The 19621-nt window shown below is 46.6% G+C and overlaps 1 protein-coding gene across 1 annotated transcript in view; it reads left to right on the plus strand.

Annotated features, from left to right (window-relative positions):
• LOC146058355 (aldehyde dehydrogenase family 3 member B1-like) overlaps positions 1–19621 on the plus strand; it is a 216865-nt gene that overhangs the window by 57400 nt on the left and 139844 nt on the right. Inside the window, exon 4 of the mRNA XM_083170638.1 lies at positions 16868–16988. Coding sequence (XP_083026764.1) covers positions 16868–16988 — 121 coding nt within the window. The remainder of the gene's footprint in view (positions 1–16867; positions 16989–19621) is intronic.

Consider the following 19621-nt stretch of genomic DNA (forward strand, 5'->3'; position numbering starts at 1 on the left):
GAATAGTAGATACTAGCTGAGGTACCTGGCGTTGCATTATTCCCACAGCCCCAGTTCCCCCCTTCCCCACGGTATAAACCCCCGAATTCTGCGGGTCCGCGGGAGGGGGCGGGGCTAAAATTACAAGATTTACATCATTTCGCATCATTTTAGCCCCTCCCACCATCCACGGACTCGCAAATTGTTGCATCAGCCAGTCATGGGGGCAGGGCTTAGTGACGTCAGCCTCATCCTGCCCCCAAAATGTAGCCTCTTCCCGCCCCCTTCTCACTCCTCTCCGGGCTTCTCCCGGAGAGGAGTTTGAAGAAGTCGCCAAGTATGATATACATTTATAGTATATTCCTACCAAGTTAGATTACAACCCTTTCTGACATAGAATTGAATTGTCAGTATACTACCTGACGTAGAATGATTAACTACTGTGTCAGCATAGGTATGTGTTCTGAATGAAGCTTGTTTAAATGAAGCTAGTGCAAAAACAAAACAACCTAAGCTCACTCAAATCAGACAAATGAAATATATTTTATATTTTCATCAGTCCTGCTACACCATGTGAAGGAGAAAACTCATAAAACGTTGTGTGGACCATGTGTTTGCCAATTGAATTAGGGCCCCCTCTGAGGAAAAAGTAAAAGCAACCTTCACTCCCTCGATTCCTGAACGCTAGCCATTCAAGAACCGAAGGTAAACATAGTTTAAGGGTTGGCACAACAGGTGCAACTACAACTTATCCAACCATACATATGACTTCTAAGCGGTAGACTTCCACCGCCCCAGCACCTGGATGACCACAGCAGACCCAGTTGCTGCTGCCTGTGTAGCTGATTCAATCCGAAAGGAATGGGTCCAGTATTCCTCGGGCCACAGGCCTAAAGCCTCTAAGCAACTACGCAACACAGCAGCAAATTGAAACTTAGTGAGGGGCCCACCGTCAGCATGCACCAGCAGCTGACCGCCTCCACTTGGAGGAAGGAGCTGTAAATATGTCTGTGCCAACCCTAATGGGCAAATCTCCACTTCGCTCTGTCGCCATGGACACCCAATGTCCGCGCCTCGCATGATCTGTCTTAGAGCGCGTCAGTTTACAGAGCAACACTTTGTCCCACAAGAGAATGTTGCTAAATAAAATCCCAGAGTCCAATGAGGCCTTGCTGCCAGCCACCAACTCACACATGAAACACACCGAAGAAAGTCAAGGAGAATGCCAGCCAGAAAAGCGCAGATTCAAAAGGCGACTCCGCCACATTCCCCAGAGTTCCCCCTAAACTCACTGTCACAACTGAAGGGCTGTATGAAGTCGTGTGGTGTGTAGCAACCGGAGGCGGAACAGAGGAGGAAGGATTAAATCGTGATGGTTTAATAATAGAATTCATAGAGCGTGAAAGAGCATTGGCCTTGGCATTCATCGTCCCGGGTCTGAATCTGATTTGAAAATCAAAATGTTCGAAGAACATGGCCCAGCGGGCTTGACGAGCAGTAAGACATTGGACGTGCTAGAGGAATGAGAGATTCTTATGGTCAGAGTACACAGTGATCTTATGTCGTGCCCCCTCCAGGAGGTACCGCCACTCCTCCAACGCTGACTTGACCGCCAGTAACTCCTGCTCCCCAATGGGGTAATTCTTCTCCGCTGGAAGAAACTTCTTGGAGAAGAAGGCACATGGGTGAAGTTCCTGGTCCTCCCTTCTCTGCGACAAGAGAATGAAGGGTTTGTCGAGGTTTGGCTGAAGAAGGATTGGGGCGGAAACAAAAGCATTCTTTAGTTGTTTGGAAGGCTAGAGAGGCCTCGGGTGACCACTGACTTGGGTCTGCTCCCTTACGGGTTAGAGCAGCAAGGGGTGCAGCAAGGGTAGAGAAGTTCCGGATGAAGCAACGATAATAATTTGAGAAGCCCAGGAACCTCTGGATGCCTTTGAGCGTGGTGGGCGCTGTCCAGTCTAGAATGGCTCTTACTTTTTCTGGGTCCATCTCTATCCCAGTGCTGGAGAGGATGTGGCCAAGGAATGGAATGGAAGTGGCCTCGAAGACGCACTTGTCTAGCTTGCAGAACAATTGATTTTGGCGAAGGCGCCACAGGACTTCAGATACTGTTGGAGGTTAGGAGAGAAAATGAGGATATCATCGAGATACACCACGATGGAATGATACAGTAAATCCCGAAATATGTCGTTTACAAATTGTTGGCATTGCAAAGGCCAAATGGCATCACCAGGTATTCAAAGTGGCCGTCTCGGGTGTTGAAAGCCGTCTTCCACTCGTCTCCGGAACGGATTCGGATCAAGTTGTACGCCCCTCTCAGATCCAGTTTAGTAAAAACTTCTGTTTGTCCCCTCTGATCTTATCAAATAGTTAGGTGATGAGGGGTAATGGATAGCGGTTCTTGATCGTGATATCGTTCAGGCCCCTATAGTCAATACATGGCCGGAGAGTTCCATCTTTTTTTTTTTTACGAAGAAAAACCCCGCTCCGGCTGGCGAAGTAGATGGGCGAATGAACCCTTTATTCAAGTTCTCACGAATATAGTCAGACATAGCCTTGGTCTCAGGTAGAGACAAGGGGTAGATGCGACCCCGAGGTGGAAACTTCCCAGGCATCAACTCTATCGGACAGTCCCAAGGTCAATGAGGCGGCAGGGTATCGGCACCTCCCTTGCTGAAGACGTCAGAAAAAGAATGATATGGTGTGGGTATAGACAAGGGTAACTGGAATGGTGGAAACAGTTGAGGAGGGAGATGAAAGCAGGACTCCTAACCGGACCTCCCTCGGGGAGGTTAGGAGCGGTCGTTTCCCAGACGCAATGGACAGGAAGACAGCAAATGGGCAGAAGAACCGCAGTACATGCAAAGATTCTCTCGTCGTCTACGGGATTTTTCTTCCAAGGAGAGCCGAGAGCGGTTGATCTGCATGGGTTCAGCTGGTGGTGATGTAGGCCATGCACCATTTTAGTTGCTCTTCTTTGTACAGTCTCTAATGTATTTATATCCTTCTGGAGATATGGCCTCCAGAACTGAACACAATACTCTAGGTGAGGTCGTACCAATGACCTATACAGTGGCATTATTACTTCTTTCTTTCTACTGCTGATACCTCTCCCTATGCAACCAAGCATACTTGAGCCAGCACGGCACTTTGGAAGAAGAAAGTTCATTTAAATAGTGACAGTTCAAAAGCACTGAGGACGACAGGCTGGGGTCTTGAAGAATGAGAGGATCCGGAAAGAGAATGTACTTGATGGTAAATGAAGGATCCTTGAAGACTGAAAGAAGATGAATGATGACTGAATAATGAAGAATTGCTTGGAAACAGGAGACTTGAAGAGCTAGGCCAGGAAGCTTAGGGATACAGGCAGAGACCAGACTGCGGACAGGACTGGCAGCGATGGGGTTAAGCAGTAACCTAGACCAGCCACAGAGCACAGGAGGAAGATCTGCGAAGCGTACGCCGGCCACACAGCCGTGCGGTCGCTTCACACGCTTACCTCCTTCTGTGCCTGATTATAGTCCTTCTCAGGACTCTTACTTACAAAATTCCGTGTCCGTTAATATCAGTCCTTATCAGGACTCTAATGTTGTTATTTTACTGTATGTGGTGCCAGAGTACATCCTCAATTTATTAGTGATTTAAATCCTCCGTGGGACTCCGTGTAGTACCCACAGTAATTATCGGATCTGCTGCGCCACTATACTTATGACAGTAGGAACAATCTGTATTCAGCGACCTAAACTGAGTGACAGTGTATACATTCATTATCTCCTGCGTCACTCTGGAGCTGATTACCGAGTATTACACTAATTAACCAGCGATCTGTTTAGTCCAGAAACGCTTGGATAATCGACTGTACAAGCACCAATTAATTGCACAGTGTGTACCTGCACACGGTCATAAATTAAAACTGGGTGGAAGCCTATACTCTTAATAACCTGAGCGCTATTTTGAAGCCTACTGCTAAATATCATACTACCTGACTGCCGATCTGAGCAGCCCAGTACTGACCAATATACTAATAAAACAGCACCAATTTATTGTATAGTGTGTATGTGAAAAATAATATGTGCATTAACTGTCACAAAAAACAAAAAAATAAACAGCAGCAAACAAGTGGATAAATTGTATAAACTATGTATCTAAATCTCAGTGTGTATAAAGGAGTACTTTGAACAAATAAAGGGGACAATACTAGTGATATAGTGCTCTAACTGATACGCACGTACCTAAACGAATAAAGAGGGGACCCTTTGGGATATTCCTTCCCCCCCCCCTCAATAATAAGACCATATAGGACGTGTTCACACTAAAAACAAGCCGAATCTATCTATAAGAGGGGACCCGGCTGGGACATTATACTCCTCTAACATTGTATCAATCTCATAAGACCAATTAATCGGTCAGTGTGTAGATATATGAGGATAGTTACGGCACTGAAATTCACCAACCTATGTGTATAAATAAATCCTACCAGTCTCCTATGTGAGAGGAGACCCGACAGGGATATGAAACTCCTCCGGTCTGAATGCGCAGACCACCTTGATATTTATGTATGAACGAGATAGTGCAATAACCAATTTAACTGGGAAATTTATGTGAAGAGGGATCCTGTAGGGGCATTACTTCCCCACACCAATCCCAGAGGTGCACTTACTCTTGTCCCACAAATCCACACGCAAGAAGAACATACACACCGGGAGATTTAGAAATTGGATCAATTCCAAACTTCAATAATATGATAATTCTTTCTTTTTATCCTATACTTTATTCAATATAACACTGGCATATCTCTAAGAGGCACCACTCTACTTAGTCAATTGACAGACACGGACAGGCACACATATAAGGGTCACCCCATATCAATACCTCAATAACCCCACCCGCCGTTCCCTGTAATACAGGCCATCTGGAGCCATCAGAGACGGTTTAAGGGAAAATTAAATAAGAGGTAATAATAGGAGAAGTGACCAATTAAATAGGAGGTATAGCGTGTTAAACCGCACGTGCACCTTTTAAATCACTGTATTCACCGTTTAATGTTTTATGTCAAGTTTGTATATTTCGCAGTTTTAAATGAACCAATTAAAAGGTATTTTTTATGAGTCTAAAATTAATTTCTTTTTTGGTGCACCACACCTGTGACAATCACTACCCTTTCTTAATCTTTGCACAGAGCACAGGAAGCAAGGTACAAGTCAGGAGAGGTGAGTCAGAGAGCCGGAGTCAGCTGGGAGCTGTGAACGCCTCTGGAGACTCTTTGTACTGACACTGAACAGCCCTAGGCAGATCCCCTATATCCCTAGAGGGCGGCTGCCATGTGAGTATGGGCGGAAACCTCAGACCTTGGCCAATCTGCTATTTGCCCTTAACCAAGATGGTGGCGCCAGCCTCCCGGCGCCACTACAGCACACACTGCTACACCTGCCGGCGTCCCACGCTGCCTGCTGCCCACCAGACTGCCGCTGCCTGCTGCCGCTGACCCGAAGACCATTACACGCTAGCCGACGGCGGGCGCGAACGGGTGAGTAATATGCCCATCGCGCACCGCCGCGGCTGCATGTGACACTCACCAGTAACTTCAAATCTAGTGTTCCCGCTAGGCTGTTTTAGCGGGGCGCTGCGCCCTGACCGATTTTTTTAAGGGCAAAATGCGCCCTGCCCCTCTAGCAGTGCCCCGCTAAAACAGCCTCGTGACTGCCAGACAGCTTGCACGGGGAAGCCCAGCGCCGCCTTAGACGGCGATGCCTGGCGCTTCCCCGGCATCACGGCACCTTCCCCCTGTAGTGGTGACATCTTCAGCGGGGCTGGGTCCGCCCCCTGTACTGACGGCCGACCGGGACCGCCCACTTTAGTGACGTTAGTGGCCTGGGACTGCCCCCCCGGCGCCCTGCCCGACAAAATTCCTCGAGTGAACACTAAAATCGATGGCCCGACGGGAACCCGTGTGCACCGGAATTGTCTTGGCCCACAAATGGGCAGAAGAACCGCAGTACATGCAAAGATTCTCTCGTCGTCTATGGGATTTTTCTTCCAAGGAGAGCCGAGAGCGGTTGATCTGCATGGGTTCAGCTGGTGGTGTAGTTGTGGAAGGGCCTGGTCTAGGAACAGGAACAGCGTTGGTGGTGAAACGAGGGCGGAGGCGATCGGCGCGATTTCTCTCTAGTTGGCGCTCCTGCATCCGTAGATCTACTTTATTGCACAAGGAGATGAGCTCGACCAAAGTAGCAGGAGAGTCACGAGTAGCTAATTCGTCCTTGATACGACCTGCCAGCCCCTTCCAGAAGGCGGAGACGAGAGCCTCTTCGTTCCATTTTAATTCTGAGGCCAGGGTCTGGAACTGCACAATATATTGTCCCACTGATCGGCTACCCTGGCGAATCCTCACGATCTCAGTGGCGGCAGAAGACACTCTGCCAGGTTCGTCGAAGATGCGACGGAAAGAGGTAATGAAAGCTTCATAGTCATTGAGCAGGGGGTCAGAGCGTTCCCAGAGAGGAGACACCCAGTCCAGAGCTGGCCCTGCCAGGAGAGACACAATATATGCCACTTTTGCCTTGGAGGTAGGGAAGTGAGACGACTGCAAGGTGAAATGAACATCGCATTGGTTCAGGAACCCACGGCATCCCTTTGGCGAACCATCATATTTGCTGGGGGTTTGTAATTGCATGTGATGAGTAACTACGGGTCCTGGTGTAGGAACAGGAACAAGAAACTTTGGTGCTGTAGCCACAGAAACTGAGGGAGCCGCCTGGGGCGGGGACAAGGCCTGAAGAAATTGAGCCACTTGGCGTTGGGTAGTCTCTACTTGTTCAAGACGAGCCACAATGCCTTGAAATACGTCCGCCATGGAAGCCTGTTCTTCACCCGACTCCATCGGGTCAGTACAAACTGTCACAACTGAAGGGCTGGATGAAGTCGTGTGGTGTGTAGCAACCGGAGGCGGACCAGAGGAGGAAGGATTAAATCGTGCAGGTTTAATAATAGAATTCATAAATGGAAAACAATACACACTTGAATACTTTCTTTAAGTGGCAGTTAGTGGTAAATAATACTTGAGCCAGCAAGGCACTTTGGAAGAAGAAAGTTCATTTAAATAATGACAGTTCAAAAGCACTGAGGACGACAGGCTGGGGTCTTGAAGAATGAGAGGATCCGGAAAGAGAATGTACTTGATGGTTAATGAAGGATCCTTGAAGACTGAAAGAAGATGAATGATGACTGAAGAATGAAGAATTGCTTGGAAACAGGAGACTTGAAGAGCTAGGCCAGGAAGCTCAGGGACACAGGCAGAGACCAGACTGCGGACAGGACTGGCAGCGATGGGGTTAAGCAGTAACCTAGACCAGCCACAGAGCACAGGAAGCAAGGCACAAGTCAGGAGAGGTGAGTCAGAGAGCCGGAGTCAGCTGGGAGCTGTGAACGCCTCTGGAGACTCTTTGTACTGACACTGAACAGCCCTAGGCAGATCCCCTATATCCCTAGAGGGCGGCTGCCATTGGCTGTCAGGTCAGTATGGGCGGAAACCTCAGACCTGGGCCAATCTGCTATTTGCCATTATCCAAGATGGCGGCGCCGGCCTCCCGGTGCCACTACAGCACACACTGCTACACCTGCCGGCGTCCCACGCTGCCTGCTGCCCACCAGACTGCCGCTGCCTGCTGCCGCTGACCCGGAGACCACTACACGCTAGCCGACGGGGGGTGCGAACGGTTGAGTAATATGCCCGTCGCGCACCGCCGCAGCTGCATGTGACACTCACCAGTAACTTCAAATCTAGTGTTCCCGCTAGGCTGTTTTAGCGAGGCGCTGCGCCCTGACCGATTTTTTTTTTAAGGGCAAAATGCGCCCTGCCCCTCTAGCAGTGCCCCGCTAAAACAGCCTGGTGACTGCCAGACAGCATGCACGGGGAAGCCCAGCTTCCCCGGCATCACGGCACCTTCCCCCTGTAGTGGCGACATCTTCAGCGGGACCGGGTCCGCCCCCTGTACTGACGGCGGACCGGGACCGCCCACTTTAGTGATGTTAGTGGCCTGGGACCGCCCACCCCCCCGGCGCCCTACCCGACAAAATTCCTCGAGTGAACACTAAAATCGATGGCCCGATGGGAATCCGTGTGCACCGGAATAGTCTTGGCCCACCCTTTCATAACCTTAGACAACAAAAAGGATCGTGTAGGACCCTCCTGTCCTCGCAGCTGAGCATGAAACGCAATGCCCCCAAGGGCAGCAGACATAGCCCCCTTTGACCTACCAGCCGTATAGTGCTCCAAACAAAAGCCAGCAACATTTCCTCACGAGACTCACCTTCCCGACCATACCTACTCAAAAAGGACTACCAATCCATCCAAGCCGAATCATACGATCCAACGTGTTCCTGGCCATAGCCACTATACCGACTCAATTTGCCAGATATAAGGCCGACACTGTAAACCCTGGGCGGCCGCCCCCGGTACCAATTCCCGGAATCTGTCACACTGAAAGCGGGACAATGCATCTGCAATCCTGTTATCGATGCCAGGTACATGGCTGGCAGAGAAATTCACATTGAACCTCAAACATCTAAGCACCAAATGTCTAAGCACCTGCAAGACCTGCAGAGAGGAATCCTTTGGTTATTGATGGCGTGCACTGCTCCCATGTTGTCACACCGAAAAACTTCTACTTGTGAGAATCCACGATGCCCTATGTGCCCTGATGTGTGATCCATTGATCACTAACTATTGAATACATTCCTAAAGTAAATAAAGGTAAATTCAACAAAAAAAAGCCACCATGGTTGGACAAAAAAGTAAGGTCAGCTATCAACAATAAAACCAGAGCATTTAAATTCTATAAAAATAACTTGAATGAGGAGGCGTTCGCAAAATACAAAGAATCAAACAAAACTTGTAAAGGGGTAATCAAAGCAGCTAAAATATTATATGAAGAGTGCATAGCCACTGAATGCAAAACTAACCCCAAGAAGTTTTTTAAATACATAACTAGTAAACGTTTAATTAAGGAAAACATAGGCCCACTAACTGATACTAGTGGAAAAAGTGTTACTGAGGACAAGGAAAAAGCAAAACTGTTAAATGAGTTCTTCTCATCAGTATTTACTAAGGGAGAGCAGACTGTGGAACGAACACATACCACAAACGGGACAAATAAGCCAGATCTCATTGTGGATTTCACGCCGAAGGAAATAATACTGAGGCTAAGCAAACTCAAAACAAATAAATCACCAGGGCCAGATGGGATTCATCCAAGGGTATTAATGGTATTAAGGGATGAACTAGCTACCCCCCTACATTATATCTTTAGCAAGTCACTATCGTCAGGTATAGTAACAAAAGATTGGAGAATAGCAGAGGTAGTGCCAATATTCAAAAAAGGAAAAAAGGAGGATCCCGCTAATTACAGACCCGTTGGTTTAACATCAATTGTGGGTAAACTATTTTCAGGATTTTTAAGGGATGGTATCCAGGAATATTTAGACCATCCCAGTCTACTCAGTACTAACCAACATGGGTTTGTGAAAAATCGTTCATGCCAAACTAATCTACTAGGGTTCTATGAAGAGGTTAGCAAAAACCTCGATAATGGAAATGCTGTAGATGTGATTTTCCTAGATTTCGCTAAAGCATTTGATACTGTCCCACACAAGAGATTGATTAATAAAATGGAGAACCTAGGATTGGGTGAAAATATCTGCAGATGGGTAGGGAATTGGCTATGTCATAGAGAACAAAGAGTGGTTGTGAATGGTGCCATATCAGATACGATACCGGTACTAAGTGGAGTGCCCCAGGGTTCGGTTTTGGGGCCCATTTTGTTTAACATTTTTATTAACGATATTGGGATAGGGTTACTCAGCAATGTATCCATCTTTGCGATGATACAAAACTTAGCAAAGTCATCAAATCATCAGAAGATGTCACCATGCTTCAAAATGATCTTGCAATTCTAGATGAGTGGGCAAAAAAATGGAAGATGAGGTTCAATGTAGATAAATGTAAGGTTATGCACCTTGGGAGACACAACCAGTGTGCAAGTAAACAACCTTAGCGGAGAGGAACTGGGTAATTCCATACTTGAAAAGTATCTAGGAGTCCAAATAGACAGCAAACTGGGATGTAGTGCCCATTGTAATGTAGCTACAAAAAAGGACAACAAAATTCTGGCATGTATTAAGAGGGGAATGGAAACTAGGGACTCAAGGGTAATTATGCCACTGTATAAAGCATTGGTGAGACCTCACCTGGAGTACGGAGTGCAGTTCTGGGCCCCACACTATAAAAAGGACATCATAGAATTAGAAAAAGTCCAAAGGCGAGCAACAAAGCTTATTAGGGGAATGGAGAATTTAAGCAACGGGGAGAGATTAAGCAATTTGGGACTATTTACATTGGAAAAGAGACGTTTAAGGGGGGGACATGCTCAACATGTACAAGTATATCAAGGGCCAACATAAGGAACTGTCACACACCCTCTTTTCTACTAGAAAGAAATCTAGGACATGAGGGCACGAGTATAGATTAGAAGAAAAAAGATTTCATTCAGCTAGTAGAAAGAATTTCTTTACGGTCAGAACAGTCAAACTCTGGATCTCTCTTCCCAGAGAGGTGGTAACGGCTGGCTCATTAAATGCGTTAAGGCAAAGTTGGACAAACATTTACTGGAGAAAAACATCCATGGGTACAAATAAGAAATATAATCTGTCTGTAAAATACCAGAACCTACCAAATCAGCAATGGATATCTATACCAGGTTGAACTAGATGGACGCAAGTCTTTTTTCAGCCTTACCTACTATGTAACTATGATGTTTATTGGAGTAATCTTTTATTATTTTTGTCTATATTATGTTAGATGTGTTTTTTTTCTGCATTTTTCATGTTTTTGTATGTTTTTTATATTTTTGTTACGTGCTGTGTGTATGTGTGTATGTATGTATATCTATCTATCTATCTATTTATCTATCTATCTATCTATCTATCTATCTATCTATCTATCTATCTATCTATCTATCTATCTATCTATCTATCTATCTATCTATCTATCTATCTATCTATCTATATATCTGTGTGTTCATTCTAGCACCCGCAATCTTTGAAATCCATGCAGTTCCTGTTCCCTGCCTGGGGTGTCACTGTCTGTTGTGGTGTTTTTAGCACAGGTCTGGTTTGCATATCTATATATATTTAGATATGCCAGCTGGTTTTCAAGCCGCAACATTTAAATTTATTGTTCAAATTGTCGTCAGGTTACAAAAGAATAAAGCATAAAACATACCTTTATAGCACATTGAAACCAGGGAAGTGAGGCTGAGACGCCGGGGGATGGGAGAGCAGCCCACATGGGGCGCAGCATGATGACATCACACGTTCAGCTAGTGAACAGTGTGCAGGAAAGCTGGTTGCCATGGAGATGGCATGTAAACAGCCTGCAACACTGGGGAAACAGAAAAAATCACCTAAATAAACAAAGGAGTGATACGGAACTGGCATGTTTGGACATAGTAAAAAATGACAGAGAGTTGTTAGTAATAAATATCTATGAGCAGTCTCAGACACACTTCCCAAAGCATTACATATTAATAATGGAGCAGGTATGAACATTATAATATACATATAAATAACAGCAATAACGCTGAACTCAATTTAAAGGTATAGTAACCATACAAAGTTGACATGCTCTATAAAAATGTAATTATAAAAGGCTTAATGAAGTAAAAAACTGGACAATATCACCGGAAGACAGCAAAAGAAATTTGTTCATTAAGGCCTTTCGGCGCAATAGTGCCGAGGCGGTGTATCCACCGGGCTTCACAACGTAACAGTTGAGTGCCACGGTCACCACCACGGATGTTGGGTGGCACCCAATCAATCATCCTATACCTTAAACTGTGTAAGGGGTAATGATGCTCCACAAAATGTCTAGCTACAGGGTGTTCGCTGGCCCCAGAGGCTAGGGCCAGGCGGATGGTACTCCTGTGCATAGTCATCCTCTCCTTAAATTTCCTAATAGTCTTGCCTATATAAGATAAACTACAGGGGCAAATTAATTGATAAATAATAAAAGAGGAATTACAGGTAAAATTATGACGTAATTTAATTAACTGGCTGGTATGGGGGTGACTGAAAGAGTCGCCAGTTAAAAGAAATTGACATGTGGTGCAGGCACATCTGAAGCAGCCTTTTTTCTTATTGGCACCTAACCATGTAGTAACCGGGGGTTCTGGATCAAATGACACATTAGTCTTAACCAGGATGTCCTTAAGACTGCGGCCTTTAGAGTAACATGGCATCACCCGATGCTCACCAAGAGGCAAGGAAGAATCACTCTTAATTAGAGGCCAATTAGTCTTAACCAGGGATGTTGTGTCGACTGAAGCCACATTGTAGCGGTTGACCCAAGGCATGACTTTAGACATGCTTTTATCTTTAGGTTTAGATTGAAGTAATGATTGGCGATTTAATTTTAGCACCTTATCCTTACAGGACAGCAAATCTTGGCGATTGAAGCCACGTTGCTGAAATTTTTCTATAAGGGTATCAATTTGTAGTTCACAATTTGCCCGATCACTGTTAATACGATAGTAGCGCAACATTTGTGAATACGGTAAAGACATCACAAGGCTGCGGGGATGACAGCTGGTAGGTGATAACATAGTGTTGGGGTCGGTAGTTTTTGTGTACACACTGGTAGATATGCTACCTGCATCAAGTAGCTTCTCTACAATTGCCACGAGTGCCCCACCGCAAGTCTTCTATATCTGTTTTGTGCTGGCACCGGCGTAGCTGCATTTTTGTCACAAGGAGTGCCAAACCCCTGCTCTCTATATATTTAGATAGATAGTTAGATATGGATCATTGGATAGACAACAACTATATTAACAAGCATTATGTCAACATAATGGTTGACAAGGGAAAGGTCAACAGTCAAAAGGTCCACATGGGGCTTTTTACTTTTTTTGGCCCGATTGTCGACATGGACACTAAAGAAGACATTTAGGGGGACATTTACCAAAATGGATTCGTAGAAAAAAGGTGTATTCGAAGGGAGAAATACATCTTTTTTTTACGAATTTGTATTTTCGGGATTTACAATCCCGAAAATACAACAATTCGTATTCCTAAAGATGGAACATTCGTATTTGTATTTACAAATACGAATGTCTACACCATCGATAGAATACGACAGAAATCACCATTCAAAAGAATGGTGGTTCCTGATGTACTAAGCAGCCGTACTGATAATACGGCTGCTTAGTGGTGTAAAACACCCACGCAAATACGACAGGAAAATACACCCTGCTTTCCCTGTCGTATTTGCTTTAAGCCTGAACGGATCAGTCAGATCCATGCAGGCTTCAGTGTAAAAAAATAGAAAAATTAAATAAATAAATAAAAAAATCGGCGTGGGGTCCCCCCCACAGCTGTAACCAGCACCAGGCTAAAGGAGCCGGGGCCGGTAATTAAAAATCAGGGAACCCGACAAATAGGGGTTCCCCGATTTTTAACAACCAGGCTCCAGGTCCGGGGCTGGTTCCCAAAATACGGGGGACAAAATGACTAGGGGTCCCCCGTATTTCAAGAACCAGCCCCAGGCACAACCAGCCAGCAGGGTAATGTCACAGCCGGGGACACTTATGATATAAGGTCCCGCGGCCAAAACATTAACCCCCTGACCGGTCAGCCTGGCCAGGGGCCCTGGGGGAGTGGGGACCCCCCCAATGAAGGGGTCCCCCCCTCCAGGACTTACCTGACCAGGCTGAAGCCTGGTACTGTCCCCGATGCCCCTGGGCATCGGGCTGATTCAAGTGTAAAAAATAGAATAATCTATTGTTTTTTACTGTGGCACTACAAGTGCCAGCAAGCCTCCCCAGCAAGCTGGGATTTGGAGAACCACAAGTCCCAGCCTGCTGGGCATTAAAGGGCCCGCTGGCACTTGTAGTTCCACAGTTAAAAAAATAGTACACAAAACACACTGACACACATTTAAAATAAAACTTTAATACATACAAAGCCCACACATACTAATACTTACCTATCTTCTTCCCGTAGGTAGCCCTGGTCCTGATGTCCTGTGTCGTCTTCGGGATCCATGTCGACGTCCTTCTTCATGTCGACGTCGCTGTCGGCGATGGCGTCCCCGTCCGGATCCGACGAAAATCCATGGAGGAAGCTGTGGAAGGAAACCATACTCACCTGTCCCAGCGCGACGTAGTCCAGGTAAGGGTCTTGGCAAAAAAACAAACCGACACCCGAAACCAGACCGGACTGAGGGAGCCGCACGGTGTTTGTTTACATTGTGCGGCTCCGCCTCCCGAATGCCGCTATTGGCCGCCTTGCGGCCTAGCGGCCAATCAGGAGCCGCTAGGCGGAAAGGCGGCCAATAGCGGCATTCGGGAGGCGGAGCCGCACAATGTACACAAACACTGTGCGGCTCTCTGTCCAGCTGGTTTCGGGGTGTCGGTTTGTTTTTTTGCCAAGACACTTACCTGGACTACGTCGCGCTGAGTATGGTTTCCTTCCACAGCTTCCACATGGATTTCGTCGGATCCGGACGGGGACGCCATCGCCGACAGCGACGTCGACATGAAGAAGGACGTCGACATGGATCCCGAAGACGACACAGGACATCAGGACCAGGGCTACCTACGGGAAGAAGATAGGTAAGTGTTAGTATGTGTGGGCTTTGTATGTATTAAAGTTTTATTTTAAATGTGTGTCAGTGTGTTTTGTGTACTATTTTTTTAACTGTGGAACTACAAGTGCCAGCGGGCCCTTTAATGCCCAGCAGGCTGGGACTTGTGGTTCTCCAAGTCCCAGCTTGCTGGGGAGGCTTGCTGGCACTGGTAGTGCCACAGTAAAAAACAATAGTTTCATCTTTTTTTTTACACCATAATCAGCCCGATGCCCACCGCCCAGGGGCATCGAGGACAGCACCAGGCTTCAGCCTGGTCAGGTAAGTCCTGGAGGGGGGGGACCCCTTCATTGGGGGGGGTCCCCACTCCCCCAGGGCCCCTGGCCAGGCTGACTGGTCAGGGGGTTAATGTTGTGGCCGCGGGACCTTATATCATAAGTATCCCCCGGCTGTGACATTACTCTGCTGGCTGGTTTGGCCTGGGGCTGGTTCTTGAAATACGGGGGACCCCTAGTCATTTTGTCCCCCATATTTTGGGAACCAGCCCCGGACCTGGAGCCTGGGGCTGGTTGTTTAAAATCGGGGAACCCCTATTTGTCGGGTTCCCTGATTTTTAATTACCGGCCCCGGCTCCTTCAGCCTGGTGCTGGTTTCGGCTGTGGGGGGGACCCCACGCCGATTTTTTTTTATTTTTTTTTCTATTTTTTTTTTACACACTGCAGCCTGCACGGATCTGACTGATCCGTGCAGACTGCCTGTACGAATTCGTATTAGCGGCCGTATATATGTGCCGCTAATACGAATCATTACACCATCGGAGGGTTACAAAGCAGTCGTATCTGACTGCTTTGTAATTTCCCCTCCGGAACACGACTTTGCATACGACTCAAACAGTCGTATGCAGCCGTAGGGGAAATACCAATACGAAAAACTAGGTTTTTCATATTGGTAAATTTCCCCCTTAACTGCAAGGTTGTCCAGTTCCTGGGCCTGTACACAAGGCTTCGCATACGGATCATATGACACAGTCTTGAATTTCCACAGTTAATGTTGCACATTCCGTCGAGAGGGTGGCATATGCGACTTGGGCCTCCCCCATAAAGAGAGAGCCGATCCATAAGCCCATGAATCATTGGACCAAATGTGCAAGGTAGCAAGTAGCAACAATATCAAAAGTGGTAAGAAAGGCCTCCACTTCATCTGTGGCCTGTAATTTAGGAGTTACAGGAGAAGTTACCAATGCCTGCTGCTGTTTATAGAAGTCCAACATCTGTTTCAACACTTCCTCTGTGGGGGTCTGTTTAGGTTCCTCAGCATAGGATCCTTTTTATCCCACTTCTGACACCACAATGTAGTGGGTACGTGCAGGCTAAGTGGAAGTGGAAAAGGGAAGAGCCAGTAACTTCTTAAAGAGGACGCCTACAAACAACAGTTCAGATGCAATAATTCAGCTTACTGGAGCCATCAGTGCTTTCCAAGATAAAGGGGTGCATTTACCAAAATCGCATTTACAATGTGATCTGGGCGGAATAATACTGTATATTGTAAAATACGATCACACCGGCGGAATGTTTGAAATTAGAGGGCGCAGGGACAGGGCTCCTAAAGCCCGTCCCTGCCAAGTGCTGACCCGGAAGCCGGGGGTCTGTGCATGCTCGTTTATGCTCTAAACCCCCCATGCTGCCGCCCGGGCAGTGCGATGTGTACCCATAGGCTACAATGGGCTATCAGAATGGCGATAGCCCAGGGATGCCAAGCCGGGCTGCCCGATGATAGAAACCTATGGGGGATGCGGCCGGCGGCACTGCAGGAGGGATCGCAGCAGCGATTGGAGATTCCTGCTGTGGTCCCCCTTTAGTACATTCAGGTGATACTTAATATTTGTGGTAAACCTTAGCCGCAAATATTACTTGATAAATGGGGCCCAAAGAGATCTGCTGAAGGTGTAACTTCTCCTACACACTCCCCCAACTCTCATCTACCCAGGTGCTTAGAATCTTAGCTGACCGTCACTGAGGAAAGGTGGTGGTTACACCCCGAGCTTCACGAGGTTTCTTAGAATGGGGGAGAGACCCACTCTGCCAACTCAAAGCAGATAAATCAGGAATGTTCTCTAACTATATACAACTGATTTTTACTAATAGTACATCAATCGAAAATCATTGTTCTATTTAATTTCTAAAATAAATGATATTGTTTTTTTATAGGTATTGTTCTACATGTGAATTAATGTTTCATTGCTTTGTTCTTCAGGCTACATATCTCGATTCTGCTTTTATTCGAAAAGATCCATTTGGGGTAGTTCTTATAATCTCTCCTTGGAATTACCCTGTTAATCTGACTCTTATTCCACTTGTTGGGGCAATATCTGCAGGTGAGTGTCAGTTCTTCTTACTTTCTGTTGCTTTATACAGTATTACAGAGGGGTTCCATCACTGTGAGCGTGGTGGTGGGATGACGTACACAGAATGCCCGGTACTTGTGTATTATCACGGTGCCCATCGCATCGCATGCCATAAGGCATGCGATGCGATATCGCGCAATGTTGTACAATGTCATACAATTAAAAAATTGGGTACTTGTGTACTAGCACGGCGCCCATCGCATAGCAGACCATATTGCATGCGATGTGATATCGGCCGATGTTGTACAATGTCATACAATTTTAAAATTGTATGGCATTGTATATGGCATACAATGTCATACAATGCGATGGGATGCACGCTTTGGGCTCGGTGGCTCGCTGCACTCGCCACACTTTATAAAATCAACTCCACACCGACGTGGATAGTGGGGGTATGAAAAGGTCGTAGGACGTGTACTGCCGCCCCTCGCGGGCTCGCTGCGCTCACCACGCTTCGGGTTCACGTTTATACTGGGGGGTGGCGTGGGGGTGCATTTAACATCATAAGCACCCATTAGGGTGCTTATGCAATTTTTCATCGCATAGGGGGGCTAAAATCGCATTGCATCGCAGTGCATTGGGTGTATGGCATGCGATGCGATTAAATATCGCGCGATCACATATCGGGGGCGCAGTGATAATACACAAGTACCGAATGCCCTTTACCTGGGCCCATACCTCCCAACTATGACCCTCTTCAGGAGGGACACATTGCTCTGCTCCTTGACTTCTCTCTTAATGTATGATTGCAATCACCTGAGTTGAAACGCCTTTCTTATCAATTAACCTGTTCAACACAAGTGATTGCAATCATACATTAAGTCCAAGTCCAGAAACAGAGCACTGTGTCCCTTCTGGAGAGGGTCATGTTGGGAGGTATGTATTATGTGCCAAGACCACAAACACCACAGACAGAGCTGGCCCTAGGCATAGGCAGACTAGGCAATAGCCTAGGGCATCTGCAATGCCTAGGGGTCAGCTCATTGGTGGTTTGTGGGCAGCTGCTGACACTGCCTGCCTTGCTGAGATCGGGAGTCAGCTGGCAGTTAAGCGCACACCTCATAGTTGAGCGTACGCTGCAAAGGGTAGGTCAGCTCAGCCGCACTGCAGGCGGCTGCCGCGCTCGGAGTGACATGTTTATTACTGGCAGCAAGCGGAGCCTCTGCACAAGCTGTTTTTTTTTTTTTTTGTGACAGAAAAGTTTAATGCACAAAGGTGACCGACGTTTCGGGGGTTAACACTCCCCGTTTTCAAGGTGTACAAACAATATGATAAGGAAAAGAAAGTACCTTAAATAGCGTGTGAAGTGCAGCCCTCCTCTCGTCGTCAGCGTCCGGTGTTCCACCTGGCTTCCGCCGACTTCCGTTGGCATCACCAGGGGGCGGGGGAGCTGGCTGACAGTGTCCGTAGCCTAGAGACGCTTCGGGCGTCTGCTGGTTGCCATGGTGGTCCGGCGCCGGCGTCTGCGTGAGGGGATGAAAAGTGAAATTGCATGAATAACAAGCGCATATAAACAAACAATACAATGTGTGAAATACGGCCTGTTGGAGGCGCTAGGTGATATCAATGTTAGGCACATGTGAAAAAAGTGACTGTAAAAGTTAAAAAACATGATCCTGGGCAGGTTTGTCGTCTGTGCTCAGATTGGGCAGTCTTTCTGGAAGCACAGGCTCGTGTTGACACAATCTGTCATGATTGTTAATGTTGTAATTGGGGCTGTAAGGACAGCCTTAAGAAGTGGAATCATATACATAAATCACAGATTGGTGACAGCGGGCGGTCTCTGTTAATGCTCTAGAGTATGGGGGAAAAAAGGAAGGGGGACATAGGTACACATGATGTCTGGATATGACAACTTGTATGGAGATGGTCCTCCAGAAGATGTGGTGTTCCGATTGTCTCATAGAAAGATGTTTAAAGAGAGTCTCTCATTGAGGCCCTGGGGGCTGCAAGTCTCCAATATAAAGATCCATTTAGTCTCTTTGCATAGCAGGATACCCTCTCTATCGCCACCTCTGCGATTCCAGGGAACATGATCTATGATGATGTGTTTGAGTTCTGAGAGTTTGTGTTTCATGGCCACAAAGTGCTTGGCCACCGGTTGGTCTACCAATTTACCTTCAAGTGCATTCTTTATGGCCGAGCAGTGCTAACTTTTCTGTCACAAGCCCGCTGGAGTGCCGCTGATTGTTCACTAGCTGAGACATATATATATATATATATATATATATATATATAATCTCAAGCAGCAGCAGCAAGCACTCAGACTTTGAACAACCAGCGAAACGGTAGAAGAAATGACACAACCCACGGGTTATGCTGTCAACGTTTCGGATATTCAAATCCTTTATCAAGACACATAAAGGATTTTAATATCCGAAACGTTGACAGCATAACCCGTGGGTTGTGTCATTTCTTCTACCATTTCGCTGGTTGTTCGCTGCTGCTTGATATTTCTCCTAGTTTCTAAGGATTGCTAGCACCGGACGAGTTGTACCATTTGGCACAGAGTGCGGGGCAAATTGCTTTTATTTATATATATATATATATATATATATATATATATATACGGCTAGAAGAAAGAGTGCACTCACCAGACTTTC

This window comes from Crinia signifera, chromosome 2, assembly GCF_055691185.1.
Source record: "Crinia signifera chromosome 2, ASM5569118v1, whole genome shotgun sequence".
Lineage (NCBI taxonomy): Eukaryota > Metazoa > Chordata > Amphibia > Anura > Myobatrachidae > Crinia > Crinia signifera.